Source organism: Crotalus tigris, unplaced genomic scaffold (genome assembly GCF_016545835.1).
Source record: "Crotalus tigris isolate CLP2741 ecotype Arizona unplaced genomic scaffold, ASM1654583v1 scf7180000024461.5605484, whole genome shotgun sequence".
NCBI lineage: Eukaryota > Metazoa > Chordata > Lepidosauria > Squamata > Viperidae > Crotalus > Crotalus tigris.
Genome location: NW_024100632.1, coordinates 2,165,978 through 2,181,867, shown reverse-complemented (window position 1 = coordinate 2,181,867; position 15,890 = coordinate 2,165,978). Strand labels below are relative to the sequence as shown.

Below are 15,890 nucleotides of genomic sequence, written 5' to 3'. Positions count from 1 at the left end.
CCAGAATTCCCCAGCCAGCAAATTTTATGACCTCCCCAGAAGTCCTTATATCTTAACATTGCCAAGTTTGAAAAACACTCCTACAGCAAAACTGGAGAATTTCCCACAGTTCAAGCAACTGTGAGTCCCTAGCAAACCATGGATGATCTTGAAAGGGCCTGGTTCATCCTTGGAAGGAAGACCACAAGGTAATCCCAGGCCTGTAAGATACCAGGAGATGTCCCGAAACATTCTGGAAGAAAAAAAGGTCAATCTTGTTTCATATTGTTCTCAGGGAAACTGTGTAGACACCACGTTCCCAGGATTCAACTCACGTGAGTCTTCATATCTGTCTTGTTTCTAATAGGAAATGGATTAGTTCAGTAAATGAGCTTGGTCTGGTATATGAACCTAGCCAACGGGAAGGAACCTTCCGGGAGATAATAAGAACATTAAGAATCCAGCTGGAACAGGGCCAAAGACATTTGTAGCACAACATCTGCTTTCCCATAGTGGAAATCCAAACACTTATGGAAAGCCTGTGAGAAACAACCAATCCCTGTGCCCCAATCAGCAGATTATGGTGTCCACAGTCATTCTTCTGTACTTGGCTGCTTCATATATTTGATAGCCTTTGATATGTTTGGTCTCTACAAATGTGTCTTAGAATGTTTTGAATGGTCTGTAAATGGCCAGTCATCCTATTGTATAGTCACAAATTCCACTATTGAACTAATCCTTCCTTTGATCTGCTGCAAACATTTTCCCAAGTTCCTACTCTTAATAAGATTTCCCAAAATTTCAAAAATGATTGCATTCTTTCAGTCGTTGAAAGACCAAATAAGGATCTCCCAGATCAAACTTCTTCAAATTGTTTTGGTATTCCCAATAATACCAACAATTTCTCTACCTTGGCAACTTTACGATTTGTGGACTTCCACTGCCAGAATTACCCAGCCAGCATATTTTAAGATGGGTGGACTTCATCTTCTAGGGACTCAGCAACCTTTTTTGTATCATGGTGCCCAGAACTGGACATAGTATTCCAAGTGTGTCTCACTATGCAGTATAGTAGTATCTTGGATCTAGGACAATTCGCCGTGGCCAACTTGCCATGGCCATCTCACCACAGCCAATGCAATAAATATCTGCTACTGTTTCTTTAATGTTGTCAGAACTGGAAATTATGTTAAAGAAACAATGGAAGATAACAATTATTGTGTTGAGTTATCCCACATGGAATTTTCTGTGGCAAATTATCCCACAGTGAGTTGACCACATCGAGATGGCCACATTGAGTTGTCTGTGGTGAGATGGCAGCGGCAAATTATCCTATTCTGGAATAGCTACATAAATTCCACCAAGCCATCAATGTGGCCCTGGAGGGTGTCAAACAGTGGCTGATCAGGGAGTGTGAAGGCATGATTGTAATTGGGATTTCTTCCAGAGAGCATGTGACTTTCTGGCTTCTTTCCTCCTGCAAGCCGGTTTTGGTAGTGACATCGTTGGCTAACTCTAGAGTATATCCACACAGATGAAACTGGGAAGTTGCTGATTTCCAGAGAATGAACTGAAATAGACTTTTTAACATCCTGTTGAGCCCCTTCCAATTCTTGCTTAATGTTTTAACAAGAGGGAAAGAAAGCAAATTCCATCTATTGGCCGTCCAGAGTCACCTTATCAGTGAAAAGGGTTGCATATAAATTTAATAAATATCACGTGAAGTGTTAGTGCCACTTTATAATGCCTTGGGAGGACCACACTTGGAATATTGCATCCAGTTTTGGTCACCACAATATAAAAAAGATGTTGAGACTCTAGAAAAAGTGTGGAGAAGAGAAGGGGACTGGAGACTAAAACATATAAAGAACGGTTGCTGGAATTGGGTATGTCTAGTTTAATGAAGAGAAGGACGAGGGGTGACATGAGAGCAGTCTTCCAATATTTGAGGAGTTGCCACAAAGAAGAAGGAGTCTATTCTCCAAAGCACCTGAAGGCAGGACAAGAAACAATCTAAATACTATCCCAAAGGTCAAAAAGTGGCTAAGACTGAGAAATCATAACAAGATTCTGAGGAGTCTTTTTTAAAAATACAATTTATTTTATAAAATGCATATAAAATCCAAAGTATAAAAATATAAACATTTATGCCATTAAAGCATCCATAATTTTTCACACAGTCACATAAAACATTGTGAGAGCTAACACCAAACAGATGATTGCTTGGTGCCTCTTTCAGTCAAAACTGAACATCCACTAGCCTAAGCCCAAATAAATATATTATTAATATTATTATTAATTAATTATTATTATTATCATTATCATCATAAAGAACAACGAACAACAGTCTAAGGATATTCTAGTGCGGGAGCTCCCTTAAACCTAAGTCCCAAACTTTGGACAGAACGCAAAATACATTGCATTCGAATTCTAAGGCACAATCACGATGCTTTAGGAAACCATGCATTGGTCGAGCATCTCTGCACATTCTCATTGTGCTAGAGCTGAATCTGACCTGGGTTCCTTCCTATATACCTTCCTCATGTCCCTGTCATCTCCAGAACTTCAAGGAATGGATTCTGGGTGAGTTCCCTCCAGCTTTACAGCTGGCTCTTTCCAAGGTTAGCAAGCTCTGGTCTGGTCAACCATCAGAAGAAGCCATCTCAGACGCTGGGATAGAGAGAAAGGTTGAAGAAGCTGAGGAATGGAACAGATAAATCTTCTAGACCTAGCCTTTTTTTTTTTAATTATCTCCAGTTGGGGAGAAGGAGTTGGACCAGGAGTACACGCCAAGCAATGGGAGATAAACAAACCAAGAAAAATTAGTCTTCAGAGGACTAATTATGCTGCAGAACCTTGATGGCTCAACACAACAAGGTGCCACCTCTGAAAGACCTATGCAAATATTTATCTTTTGTTATTCATTTTTAAAAGTAATCTCTTGTCATTTGTCAGTGATATCCTGAGAAGGTCCCAGGAGATAACACTTCAAGCACACTAAATTCTCCGTAGTGAGGAACCTCAGGTAGCCGTGTCCCCACAACCCTATTAACCATGTCAGTTACACATCCAGTGACTGCATTCATAGAACATGCTAAGCACGGTTAGTCTTAATCTTGGCTAGTTTGCAGTGGGATTTTAGTTTCAGTTCCAGGTGCAAATCTAGAAAAACAGGTTAATTCGGTAATGAAGGCTAAGCATGTTTTGTGAATGCATCCAATCTATAGCTTGGAAGTTGCCTAGGAATGGAGTATTAACTACCAATTTGCTGGCCTATATAAAGGTGAATTGCATGGAATTGAATCAATGCGTTCATTTAGTTCAACATCCGCCAATTTGCTTGAAAAATACCTTGGCCATTTTTCCATTGCAGCTTTGCTCTGTGTACACTTTTTCTAAGTTTCCCTTCTGAGTTGGGGTTGGGATTAGAATTGCTAGCTGGGATTATTCTATTCATCAAAATTTGGAACTGATTGCACCTTTTCTCTCAACCTCTTTCTGTCTTTCTCTCTCTCTCTTTCTCTATCAGTTTTAGTGCACATTTATGCATAGTGTAAAAGAAATTTCTTTACATAAAAATTTGCAGAAAAAGCAAGTGGCCAAACACTGAAAGATAAAATCCTTTCTGATCTGGAGAGAAGTCTCAGAATATTGTGGGTTTTTTTTTCCTAAAAAAATAATAATAAATAATAGTAGAACATTCAAAGCATTTTAGATCATTTCCACAACAATCCTGTGAGGTAGATTGGCATTGTTACTTATCATACAAGATTGCGTGGTTGGGAAAGTGAGATCAAATAAGGCATTTGGTGAGTTGGAAATTAAGGCAGGATTTACTGGGATGTCCCTCATTCAACTCAGCTTCTGTCCAGATATGAATTCTGAATTTCCAAATATCTTGGCTCAGCTATCTTGGCCAGTAGTGAAGGAAGGCAAATGTCTATGGAGATCCTCAGTCGTCCAGACCTCAAATAGTACAAAAATCTCTTCTTACCCTATATGTCTGCTTGTACCGGGGAAGAAGTCACTAGAAAAAAAATCTTTTTTTTAAGGGACGGATTCTGGCAGCTGAAAGACTAATCTTTCATACTAGCCAGCAGTAAACTATACGTGTAGCTGTGTGTATATCTGCATGTAAAGATACATATACACACACAGCCCAATATCTCCAATACAGCACAATGAAATAATAACATTAGATATTATCATAAAAATACACCAAATAAACTATTATTAAACGATTATTAAATTAAACTAGACATTGACTAAAAAGGAATATTCAAATTTCAAAAATGCCTGAGGCTTTGGGAAGGTTTTTTTTTAGCCCTGCAAAAAAGGGCTATTAAAACTATTCCTGCTGTTAGCAGAAAAATGTTAATTCCCATACTTTCATCCCATCCTTTGCTTTTATATATATATATATATATATATATATAAGTTAATCGCCACTATTGCAAATATAAGTTAATCTTCTTGATTTTCATTGTCCTTTAAATAATTTGTTAAGGTGCTGGACTCTCTGGCTGTTTTAAGAGGAATAAAAATAGGAAAGCCGGCAGAGAGGTTGATTTTTTTGTGTGTAACACAACCCTGAGATGCAAATAAATACTCTGGTATTTCCACCTCAAAACTGGGTGGAAAAATATTTCAAGACAAGCGAGTGGCCTAGAGGCTGAAATGACAGGAGAAGTATCAGAAGCCCTGGAAGGAGGAAGGGAGGGGGAAGAGGGGGAGGAGGAAGAGGAAGAAGAACAAAAGGAGAAAGAGGATCAGGCGAGGGAGGGTAGTTTAGCATCATGTCTGCTTGTGACGACAATGTCCCAAAGCTTGCGCAGCATGGCTGATGACTTTTGTGTATTTCCGGAGTATCTGGCAACCTTTTTGCTTCTTCCCAAAGCTGTCTGTGCTGGAATGATTGCCATAGGTCACGTCCACATGATTGACCTTGTACTTGGAGCAGAGCAGGCAGGTGAGATTGGACAGGAGACCTCCGGTGTTGTTGGTGGTGTTTCTGAGTCGCCGTAGCAAGTCTTCCCTGGACTCACCGTCGAAGCTTTCCTGGTCTTTTGTGATGTTGTCCAAGGAGGCGTTAAAAAAGACAAAGATCTTGTACAGGTTGATCACCCTCTCCTTGTCACCCAATGAGCTGTCGAAAGGAGAAAACGCGTGGTCAGGCTCACAAAAGTCATCCAACTCCTTCTTCTCGCTGAACGGGGGACCTTGGCTTCTGAGCTGCTCCAGAGAAAGAAGAGAACCAAATTAAGGGCCGTCAAAAACATTCATTTCAGAAGACAAAGCAAAAGACCCTTCCATTTTGGAATGCAATCTTTACACCAAGAGTGTCCAACCACGGCCAGTTGAAGAACTGTGGACTTCAACTCCCACAATTCCCCAGTCAACATGGTCTTAAAACGACCGAGGTTGGACACCTCCCCTCTTTTGCACCCATGTTTGGAGGGTGAAACAAGTTGGGAACGTTCAAAATTCATGTGCTACCTTCACTCCTCAAAAGAAAAGCAGTGACCTCCAACTCCTTTTGGTGCCGTAGAATAAGGTAATAACACACAACCTCAACTTTTTACTTTTACATAATAATATATATTAGCCATTTCCATAGCAACTAACTTATTCTAATCAGCAAAACCCAAAATCAAACATCCATATTTTTTTCACCTCAAGCACAAAGTCCTAGAAGTGGTTTTCAAGTACATCCTTGACTGGTTCTGGGAGGTGCAATGAGTATCAAAAACAATGAGTAACAAACAAATTTTTTCCTATAAGGAAAGTGAATGAGTCATAAGGCAGCCGGCACTAACAAATTCTAGATTGTGCACTGAGCACCAAACAAACAATGAGTACCAGGACAAAAATTTTGGTTCAAATTTGGCATTGAGTATCAGATTCAATGAGTTTCAAAGCAGTTGAGTACCAAGGTACCACTGTAGAAACAAAATTAATTACATTCTTTTCTTTTAATCAAAACAGTCCATTTAGACATCTACTAACTCCATTAACTTTTGCAGCCATTTGTCCATTCTTGGAAACCAAAGGATCCTTCCATTTTTGTGCACAAAATGGCATACATTTACGACTGTAATTCAAGGCTCGGTTACAGTCGTAAGTCAAAGACTACTTATACTTAAGGTAGGAAAGAGGTATAACAGAGATCACTTACATAACTCTCAAATAGCTCCGGAGCTGACGTGTTCAGACGTGACACCAGGCACCGCACTTGATCAAAGACAGGGTGCTTGCAAGGCCGAACATCATGACACATGGAATTGTTTCTGTTTGGGTGCAAAGGTCTCCCAGATGAGAATCTGCAGTGTGCGATCAGCAGCATGGAGATAATTCCTAGTTGGAAAACAAAGCAGAGAAGGTTAATTTTTCTGCTAGTAAGAAAATAATAATTAAAAAAAAGCTTTTGAACCTCACAAGCTTTAATCTCAATTTGTTCCCATTTTCCCGCCATCCTGTCCTTTTCTCCTGATTTTGCCACCATTTGCAATTTTTTTTTAATCGCCTTTGCATTTTTTTTTAGTTTATGGAACTTTCAGCATTTATTTCTGTATTATAGGCAGTTCTCAACCTCCCACCGTAATGGAGCAGTTGTACATCATAACAGTCGTGAAATGGGTGACTGATTCAATTCAACTTTTTTTTGCAGTGGTCATTAAGCCAACATGGCAATTGTAAGGCAAACTCCATCATAAATGAAGCCCTGTTGCCAAGCACCAAAGTTCATTCAGATGACCACCAAAGGGGCCGAACCCTTGAAATTTTGAACCTAAGTCCGTTTTTTCGGATTTGGTCATAACTTTGAACAGTTGCTAAGTGCACAGTCATAAATCAAGGACTGTCTGTACACAGTTGCTTGTAACGAAAACAGGAGAGCATCAGCTTTATCAGCCACTCTGTGGATACTCAGCCAGGCTGAAATAAGATTAAAATGCATAGCTATTAAGGACATGTTAGTTTTGATCCTATGACATCTTTGATGGGCTCACATCTTGGCTTGGATCTCTTTCAAGATATAGAAATTACAGAGTAACAGAGCTGGAAGGGACCTTGGAGGTCTTCTAGTCCAGTCCCCTGCTCAAGCAGGAGAGCCTAGACCATTTCAGACAAATGGCTGTCCAGTCTCTTAAAAACCTCTAGTGATGAAGCATCCACAATTTCTGGAGGCAAGCCTGATCAATTGTTGACTAACTGATTAACACGTAACTGATTAATTGTTCTCACTGTCAGGAAATTTCTCCTTAACTCTAGATTGGATCTCCCTCCGTCAAGCTTCCACCTGTTACTTCTTGTCCTGCTCTCAAGTGCTTTGGAGAGCAAGTCAATCCTCTCTCTCTATTACAGCCTCTCAACTTGGCTCACACATAGAACAGAACATAGAAGAATAACTGTTATTAGAATCAAAGACTTCTAATGACAGAATAAGAGCTGGAAGGGACCTTGGAGGTCTTCTAGTCCAACCCTGTCCTCAAGCAGGAGACCCTAGACCATCCAGACAAGTATCTGTCCAATCTTTTCTTGAAACCTCCAGTGATGGAGCGCCCACAACATTTGGAGGCAAGCTGTTCTACCCTGATCTGCCGTTCAAATTTGTGTTGAAACAGCTGAGAAAGCTCTGCACCACTTCACTGCCCTGATTGATTTGACAGACAAACATTAAAAAAAAAATCAAAGGGGAGATTTGATAGGTTTCCCCTGGAAAGACCCTTCCAAACTTAGCACAGCTCTAGCCTCCAGCGACTGAGAAAGATGACAAAGCAAAACAGAGCTGGAAGAAGCCCAGAAGAAAAGGAGATGTCAAAAAAATAAAATAAAAAAATAACACGATTTCTGGAGGACGGAAAAAAAGAGAAAAGAGGCCCCAGCAAGGAAATTAAAAAAAATAATAATAACAGGAAATCTAGCAGAATCTTCAGCCTGGGCATGTCCAAGTCAAAACACAGGCACACCTCTTTGCAGAAGGATAATTGCACAAGACCCAGGGAATTCTGACATTCAAGAGTTGTGATCTTGAGAGAAAAAAAAAAAGACTGGGAGAAAGGTTGTGCAAGTGATGAAACCCACAAGCTGGAAACTGCAATCCAGCAAATGTTACATCACAAAGCGCAATGTGGTTGTTTTGTTAAGGCTGCAAATACAGGAAGGAGAACGCAAGCTGATAGGGCTGGCTGTTCAGTTTGGATTTGAAGGCAAAATCGAGGAAGGAGTCCCTCTTGAACCCACAGTCTACTGAGAACATGGCCACTGTTTGGTTTTTGACCGCTGAGCGTTGCAATACAGCCCTTGCTTTGTCCAGAAAGACCTGCCATCATTGGCCAAGGCGCATAGCTAAAAGGGACCTGCTCTGTAAAAATAGACACCAAAGTATGCTCATTCAATTCAAGTTCACTTCTTTCATGCCATCTAAAACTCCCTTATTAGGATGCAAGAATCCCTCAATTCTGGTTAGAATCGGGGCAACTGGACGGAGCTTAGCATTTGCTGGCCAGATGCCCTTCCTGACATCTACACAAAGTTCCCAGCAGATTTTTTTTCTTTTCTTTGCGCCTTTTCTTTCCCTTTTTTTCATAGCATCGTGGATAGCAAAACAAGCAGCATATGAATTTAATAAATAAATGCCTGAAAATCATAGAGCTGGAAGGGAACAAAAGGGCCATCAAGTCCAACCCCTGCTCTGAATGACGATCCAGCTCTGTCCCAACAACCTCCAGTGAAAGGGAAAGAAGCCTTGCAGGCCGTGACATATTCCACTGGTTGACAGCTGTTAGCATCAAGCATTTCTTCTTGATGTCTAATCTGTATCCTTGCAACCTTGAAATTTCATCCCGCTGATGCCTCCTGGCGTCCAGAGGAAGAAGGCCTGTCCCAAGGTGGTCTTTCTGCCTAAGGTAAAACTTGAACTCACAACCTTTCCATTTCTAACTGGATGCCTTCAGCTCCCTACACCAAACCGGCCCTCGCCACATCCTTAGTTTCCCCCATTTTCTTCAAATATCACCTCTTGATTAAGACAAGCAGTTCGTTGCGCCGTGAACCAGGTGTTTTCCAGGCAGTCAGGAATAAAGGAAAAAGAAAATATAAAACCTTGGGATTAAATGTCCACGTTTAGCAAAACCCAGCAGTGGCTTGACCTCACTTGGTGGGTAAGAGAAGGAATAAAGCGAAAGTTTGAAATTGGTTAATTCCAGCTGCATACCTTTGACAGGGTCAATGGCAAAGCAAAATCAAAGCTTGGGAAAAGATTTTGATTTTTGATTTTTTTGTTACCTGCAAAGAGGGTTCTCACTGAAAGTTGCATCCTAGAATGACGTAAGAGGAACAGCAGCTCGCAGGAGAGTTCATTCATAAAAGTGATGCCTAGAAAGGAACATCGTGACTGGTTATATACTGAGTGAGGCATGGGAGGGAAGCTGAGATCATTAATTACTCGGGGGGGGGAATATCTTCTCCACACACCCCTTGCATTTTTTTTAAAACGTTCAGAAGCACACTACTCTTCAGTCAAGAAAACCAGCTTCATGCTTACATCACGGATGACTCAGCATAGGGGAAAAAAAGTCCCCCACACACAGACACACACACACACACACACACACACACACACACACACACACACTTAACAATCATTTCACAAGCATGAGTGGAAAAATAGGGGTGACGGATAGCTTGATTGCCCCCTGGTGGCTTTGCATGAGTTTTTTTTTTTAGGCCACAAGAATACTAATTTCCGTTCAATAAAATGATGGAGAAGAAAGAATACAAGAACTATCAGAGGTTTAGAGCTGTTCCACTTTGGAAGTTTCTGGGTTACATTTTTCAATCAGAATAGAGCTTGAAGGGACCTTGGAGGTCTTCTAGTCCAACCCCCTGCTTGAGCAGGGGACTCTATACCATTTCAGACAAGTGGCTGGCCAGCCTCATCTTAAAAACCTCCAGTGATGGAGCATCGACAAATTCAGGAGGCAAGCTGTTCGGCTGGTTAACTTTTTCTCAGTTTTGAGAAGATATTCTTGATTTGCCCAAAAGCCAAAGGTTGCAGACCTTTGGGGAGAATTTCAGAGAGACCTTGAAAAGGAAGGAATTCTTTTTTAAGAAGTCAGCTGATGTAAAGGAAATCTCAAGTTTCAGATGGAAGATTACCTTTCTTGAACAAAAAATTAGCCCGGCACTCGCTCACTCGCTCCCTCCCCCTCCCTCTCTCTCAATAATTTGTGGTGTTTGTATGTGATGCCATGTAGATATTTACAAAAGATTTTTAACTGCATTGGATTAAGGGGATTCACGACACACCCTTTTAGGTATATTTCTTAACCATTAGTCAGCAGTTCTATATGTACACACCAGAGAAAGGAACAGTTCACTTTTCTTGACAATTCATAGCCATGAGCTTCTGTTGACTTTGTCTTGTCAAATACTTTTCCAGTCTTAAAAACGGTCAGGCTGTGTTCAGACAACTCACTTTAAAAAATGAAGTTAAAGACTTAGGGCTGCAAAATTAACCCAGACCAAGCCTGCTGTCATGACTACAGGTCAAATTTTGTCCAAACTTTGATTTGCGGTCGACTTACAACCATTCCTTTAATGATTGTTCAAAGTTACAACAGTGCTGAAAAAAGTGACTTACAACTGATACAGAATCCCTATGGTCATGTGATCAAAATTTGGGCACTTGGCAACCCTCATGTATTCACAACGGTTGCAGCATCCCAAGGTCCTGTGACCGTCATTTACAACTTTCCTAGCCAACTTCAATGGGGGGGAGCCATTTTCGTTTAGCAACAGCTTAATACACTTAATAACCATGTTGATTTGCAGAACGACCATGGCAAAAAAGGGTCGTAAACCTGGGCACTGAACAATCCTCTTGCTTAGCAATGTAAGTTCTAGTCCCAATTGTGCTGGTAAGTCAAGGAATTCCGATATCATTTTTGTTTGTTGATCTAAGTTGACTTTTGTACCATTTAACTGAATTCCTGCTTTCTTTCACTGGTGGAAAAGGGTGGAGTCTTCAGTTTCCATGTGTTGGACAGCTGGTCTGGTTGAATGATTTAAGTTACTGGATTAGGAATGGCCAGGCCTAGGATCTAGTCCACCTTCAATCACAGATGTGACCTTCAAGACTTTGAGCTTCCCTCTCAGCCCAAGAGCCAAACGTGATCTAGTTAGGGAAGGTGTTGGGACTCAGAGCTGAGACATCCAGTTTCCATTCTTCTCTTGACCACCAAAGTTCAGGATCTCTCAGTCCAACTACCTCAACAGGTTGTCTGGGAGGTGCAATGAAAGAGATAGTGCTTTGGATGTCACTTTGATCACTTGGAGAAAAGATGGGATAGAAATAGAATAAATGAACCAACAAACACTCAGGGTTCCCATCCAATACAGCCTTGTTGACTACGAATTCTGGAAGGTGAAGTCAATACATATGTGTCTAAGGTGGCCTGCTCTTATTTCTGAGGTTGTTTCATATTAGAAACTAAGATTCTGTTATGAGCAGCTCAAAAACTCTCACAAAGAGGTATTTGTGGAAATACTAGATCCTTCACACTCATCACATTCCAGGTGTCCTTCAATCAAATGTCAATCTGGAAGACTCCAACACTTGTGGACTTCAACTCACAGAATTCCTCAGCCAGCCATACCAGGCCAGCATGTCTAGATCAGCCTTTGCTACATTTAGATTTTTGACACCAGACTCCCTTGCTTGTTCTCATTTTGCTCTTTTTGAAGTTTGGGTTGAAGGATTGACATAAAAATTTGCAATTTTTTTTCACAAGGTTCTCTTTTTTTCAGAAGAGAAAGTCTCAGAATGAGCCACAAATGATTCTACTGAATTATGGAAAAGCTTGAGGTTAAAACTTTTGGATGGAAAATGGTTTTTTTTAAAAAACAAAACAAAACAAAGGAAATAAAAAAACAAGCTGACCTTTCAGTCAAACTGATAAAGAAAATTATGAATAATTTCAAAATTTTTCCCCAAATGCAAATTAAGAAAGGAAGTATCTTGGGTAAATATTAGGGCTGCTTGAAAGAAGATTGCAGCCTAGGTAAAGGAAAAAAATATATTTAATTTGCATCTGAATGTGAAATTGTCTTGTGAGATTTTAAGAAATCTCTCTTGTCTTTTAAAATTTATATATATTGATCACAGAGATGTGATGAGAGAGCGAGACAAAGATAATAGATGATAGGTAGGTAGGTAGACAGATAGGAGATAGAGATGATAGAGAATGATATGGAACGGAACGGAACAGAACAGAACAGAACAGAACAGAATAGAATAGAGCTGAAAGGGACCTTGGAGGTCTTCTAGTCCAGCCCATTGCTCCAGCAAGAGAACCTAGACCATTTCAGACAAGTGATTGTCCAGTCTCTTCTTAAAAACCTCCACTGATGGAGCACCCACAATTTCTGGAGGCAAGCTGTTCCACTGGTTAATTGTCCTCACTGTTAGGAACTTTCTTCTTAATTCCAGGTTGCTTCTCTTTTTGGTCAGTTTCCAATCGTTGTTTCTTGTCCTGTCCTCTGGTGCTTTGGAGAATAATTTGACCCCCTCTTCTTATAATAGATAATAGATAATTAATAGATAATGATGGATGGATGGATCCCTTGTTACAGTGCAACGAACCATTAACTTTATGACCTTTCCATGTCTAGACAAGGAAATATGGCAATTGCTTGGGCAGTCAGGAGAAGAAGCTGGTTATTTGGCAGCAGGACAAGCATTGATTCTGCCAGGCCTGTTTTAGGCTGATCCCAGCCCAGCCCTCCTCTGTCATCCATATTTCCTTCCCATTTCCACCTCTTCAGATTCCTTCCTCATCATTCAGATGTGCCCTGCCTTGCCATGACAAAGCAGCAGCTTTGGAGCAGCAAAATATGTGTCTGTGCGGAGCCTGTCTGTCTGTCTGTGCATTAGGGTTAGGGTTAGGAAGGAAGGAATTCCATGGTAAGAAAGGAAAGAAGGAAGGAAGGAAGGAAGGAAGGAAGGAAGGAAGGAAGGAAGGAAGGAAGGAAGGAAGGAAGGAAGGAAGGAAGGAAGGAAGGAAGGAATTCCATGGTGAGGAAGGAAGGAAGGAAGGAAGGAAGGAAGGAAGGAAGGAAGGAAGGAAGGAAGGAAGGAAGGAAGGAAGGAAGGAATTAATTCCATGGTGAGGAAGGGAGGGAGGGAGGGAGAAAGGAAGGAAGAAAGGAATTAATTCCATGGAAGGAAGGGAGGGAGGGAGGAATAAAAATTAGGTTATTGATGTTTAAAGCAAGAGTGCATCACTAAAAATAAAATTTATAATGATTTAGATCATCTACCACCTTTGATGTGTACATAGAAACTATTTAAAGTGTTATACATTTCCTCCTTTCCAGTGATAAATAAGCAGCCATTGCTCCCACCAACGCCTGGGTGAAATATTCTGTAACCCAGATGAGCAGCGATACTCAAAACCAAAAAGCTGGAAACAGCACAAATTCCTTGAAAGACCAACGGCCGTTGCACAAGAGCCAAACTTTCCTTGTTTGAGGCACGAACGCCTGGCTGATTCAGAGCCCCGTTCGCTTCGTAAAGGAAACATGAGATCAGCGAGCGCTGGGGGCAACCCAGATCCTGCGGTTGCCTGCACAAGCTTTGCCTACAAACCCCTGACCAGAAGAATGATCTAAACGGAGCCCGGTCGCCAGAGGGGAAAAGGTAGGAAGGAAAGGAAAAGATTTGCATAAGGCCAGAAGAGAGGGGGAAAAAATTTGGAAAGCCCGTCTTATTGCAAATCCTGAGGATGAGCAAGGAAACAGGATGCAGGGCCACACCTGGGGCCCAAAGCAGTGACTGCAAAGGCTGGAATATAGCCCTGTCAGTAAATGCAGGCGGTCCTCGACTTAGAACCATTCATTTAGCGACTGAAATTACAGTGAAAAAGTGGTGGTCCTTGCGCATATGACCGTTACAGCCTCCCGACGGTCACGTGATCCAAATTCAGTCACTTGGCAATTGGCTCCTATTTATGACGGTTGCAGAGTCCCCGGGTCATGTGATCCCCTTTTGCAACCTTCTGACATCGCTGGCTCAGGGAATTCTGGGAGTTGAAGTCCATACATCTTCAAATGTGTGCCCAGGTTGAGAAACACTCTATTAAGAATTGCAATGTGGTTGAGATAAACTTTTGGAAAATCTTCAAGGGCCAGAATGGAGGACCTCCAACTACAGTCCAGGTAGCCCTCAACCTACGTTGCTCAGCAGCCATTCCAAATTATAACAGACTTCCCCAGAGCTACCTATGATCCAAAGGTATCCAACCCCCTCATGGATCCCAGTTTGTGCAGTTGGCAACCGGCCCGCATTTACAGCCGTTTGCAACGTCCTGCAGTCACGTAACCACAATTTTCGGTCTCTTGGCTCAATGGCAGATCACCTGCCCGAATGTTCAGGTCACATCAGAAGAATTTCCCACCTGAAATGATGCCAATCAGGCTAAAGGGAGTAGGCTAGAAGGAAGCCTTTAACTGGCCTTGATTGGCCTCAAATAAAGTAAAGCAGGATTGGAGCCGGAGAGAACTTGAATGGGAGACAGATAGGCTTGTAACTGACTTCGGTTATTCAGATGTACGACCAGGATGCTGTCTACACTCCAGAATCTGGCCCACCATCTTAACTTCCTCTCATCCAGATGCAACAGCTTCAGTTTGTCGACACCAGCTTGGTTAATCCTAGCTAATAAACCTACTTCTTGGAAGAAAACGATCAATCAGTCCTGTGGCCTCTCAGCCCAATTCTGGAAGTTCTCAATGCTTGAGAGATGCAGCTTAGAGATTAAACAGCGAGTCCTTCAGTTGGATTTGCAGATAGATAGGAACAAAACCCTTATATAAGAAGATGGTCTTTGCCTGGTAGATCTTTCTCCTTATCTATTTCCCTCTGTAATATATCCTTTCTGTCTCACACCAAAATGTGTTTTTGTCGGCCAGGCTCAATGTCACTGATGGTCTTGGAAGAAAAGTTCCATCATACCTCACCTAAAGATTGTTTGTGTCCAACTCTGTTATTCTATTCTATTCTATTCTATTCTATTCTATTCTATTCCATTCCATTCCATTCCATTCCATCTCTATTCTATTCTATTCTATTCTATTCTATTCTATTCTATTCTATTCCATTCCATCTCTATTCTATTCTATTCTATTCTATTCTATTCTATTCTATTCTATTCTATTCTATTCTATTCTATTCTATTCTATTCTATTCCATTCCATTCCATTCCATTCCATTCCATCTCTATTCTATTCTATTCTATTCTATTCTATTCTATTCTATTCTATTCTATTCTATTCTATTCTATTCTTCCATTCCATTCCACTCCACTCCACTCCATCTATTCTATTCTATTCTATTCTATTCTATTCTATTCTATTCTATTCTATTCTATTCTATTCTATTCTATTCCATTCCATTCCATCTCTATTCTATTCTATTCCATTCCATTCCATTCCATTCCATTCCATTCTTCCGTTAAATGCTTTGATCAGATGGGGTTAAAGCAGGCATGAGGAATCTCTAGAGCAGACGTCTCCGAACTTGGCAACTTAAAGACTTGTGGACTTCAACTCCCAGAATTCCCCTATGGGAGTTGAAGTCCACAAATCTTAAATCTGCTCTAGAATTTCTTGAACAAATCCTCCCCAGCCCCAGTTGCCATCCACTGACGAAAACAAGTTGGGGCTCCTGGCAGTTGAGGTTCAGCAACGTCAATCACCATTCCTCACATCCTGCTCCACTTTCCAACATTTCTCCAGCTGTTTTCTTAAATCGCCAAACTACTTCGGGAAGGTCTTATCGATGGAGTGGATGGGATAGAAAACAGCTGCTTTGGGGCTTCTGTAAAATAAGCCGGAGCAGAATCTACCAGCCA

The 15,890-nt window shown here is 41.1% G+C and overlaps 1 protein-coding gene across 1 annotated transcript; it reads right to left on the bottom strand.

Annotated features, from left to right (window-relative positions):
- Positions 1 to 4,428: 4,428 nt before the first annotated feature.
- On the bottom strand, positions 4,429 to 9,324 carry LIF (LIF interleukin 6 family cytokine). The gene is made up of 3 exons (XM_039332685.1): positions 9,265 to 9,324; positions 6,155 to 6,333; positions 4,429 to 5,211 (listed from the first exon to the last, which is right to left on the bottom strand). The coding sequence occupies exons 1-3, from the start codon at positions 9,293 to 9,295 to the stop codon at positions 4,774 to 4,776; spliced, it is 648 nt and encodes a 215-aa protein (XP_039188619.1). The 5' UTR covers positions 9,296 to 9,324; the 3' UTR covers positions 4,429 to 4,773.
- Positions 9,325 to 15,890: the final 6,566 nt, after the last annotated feature.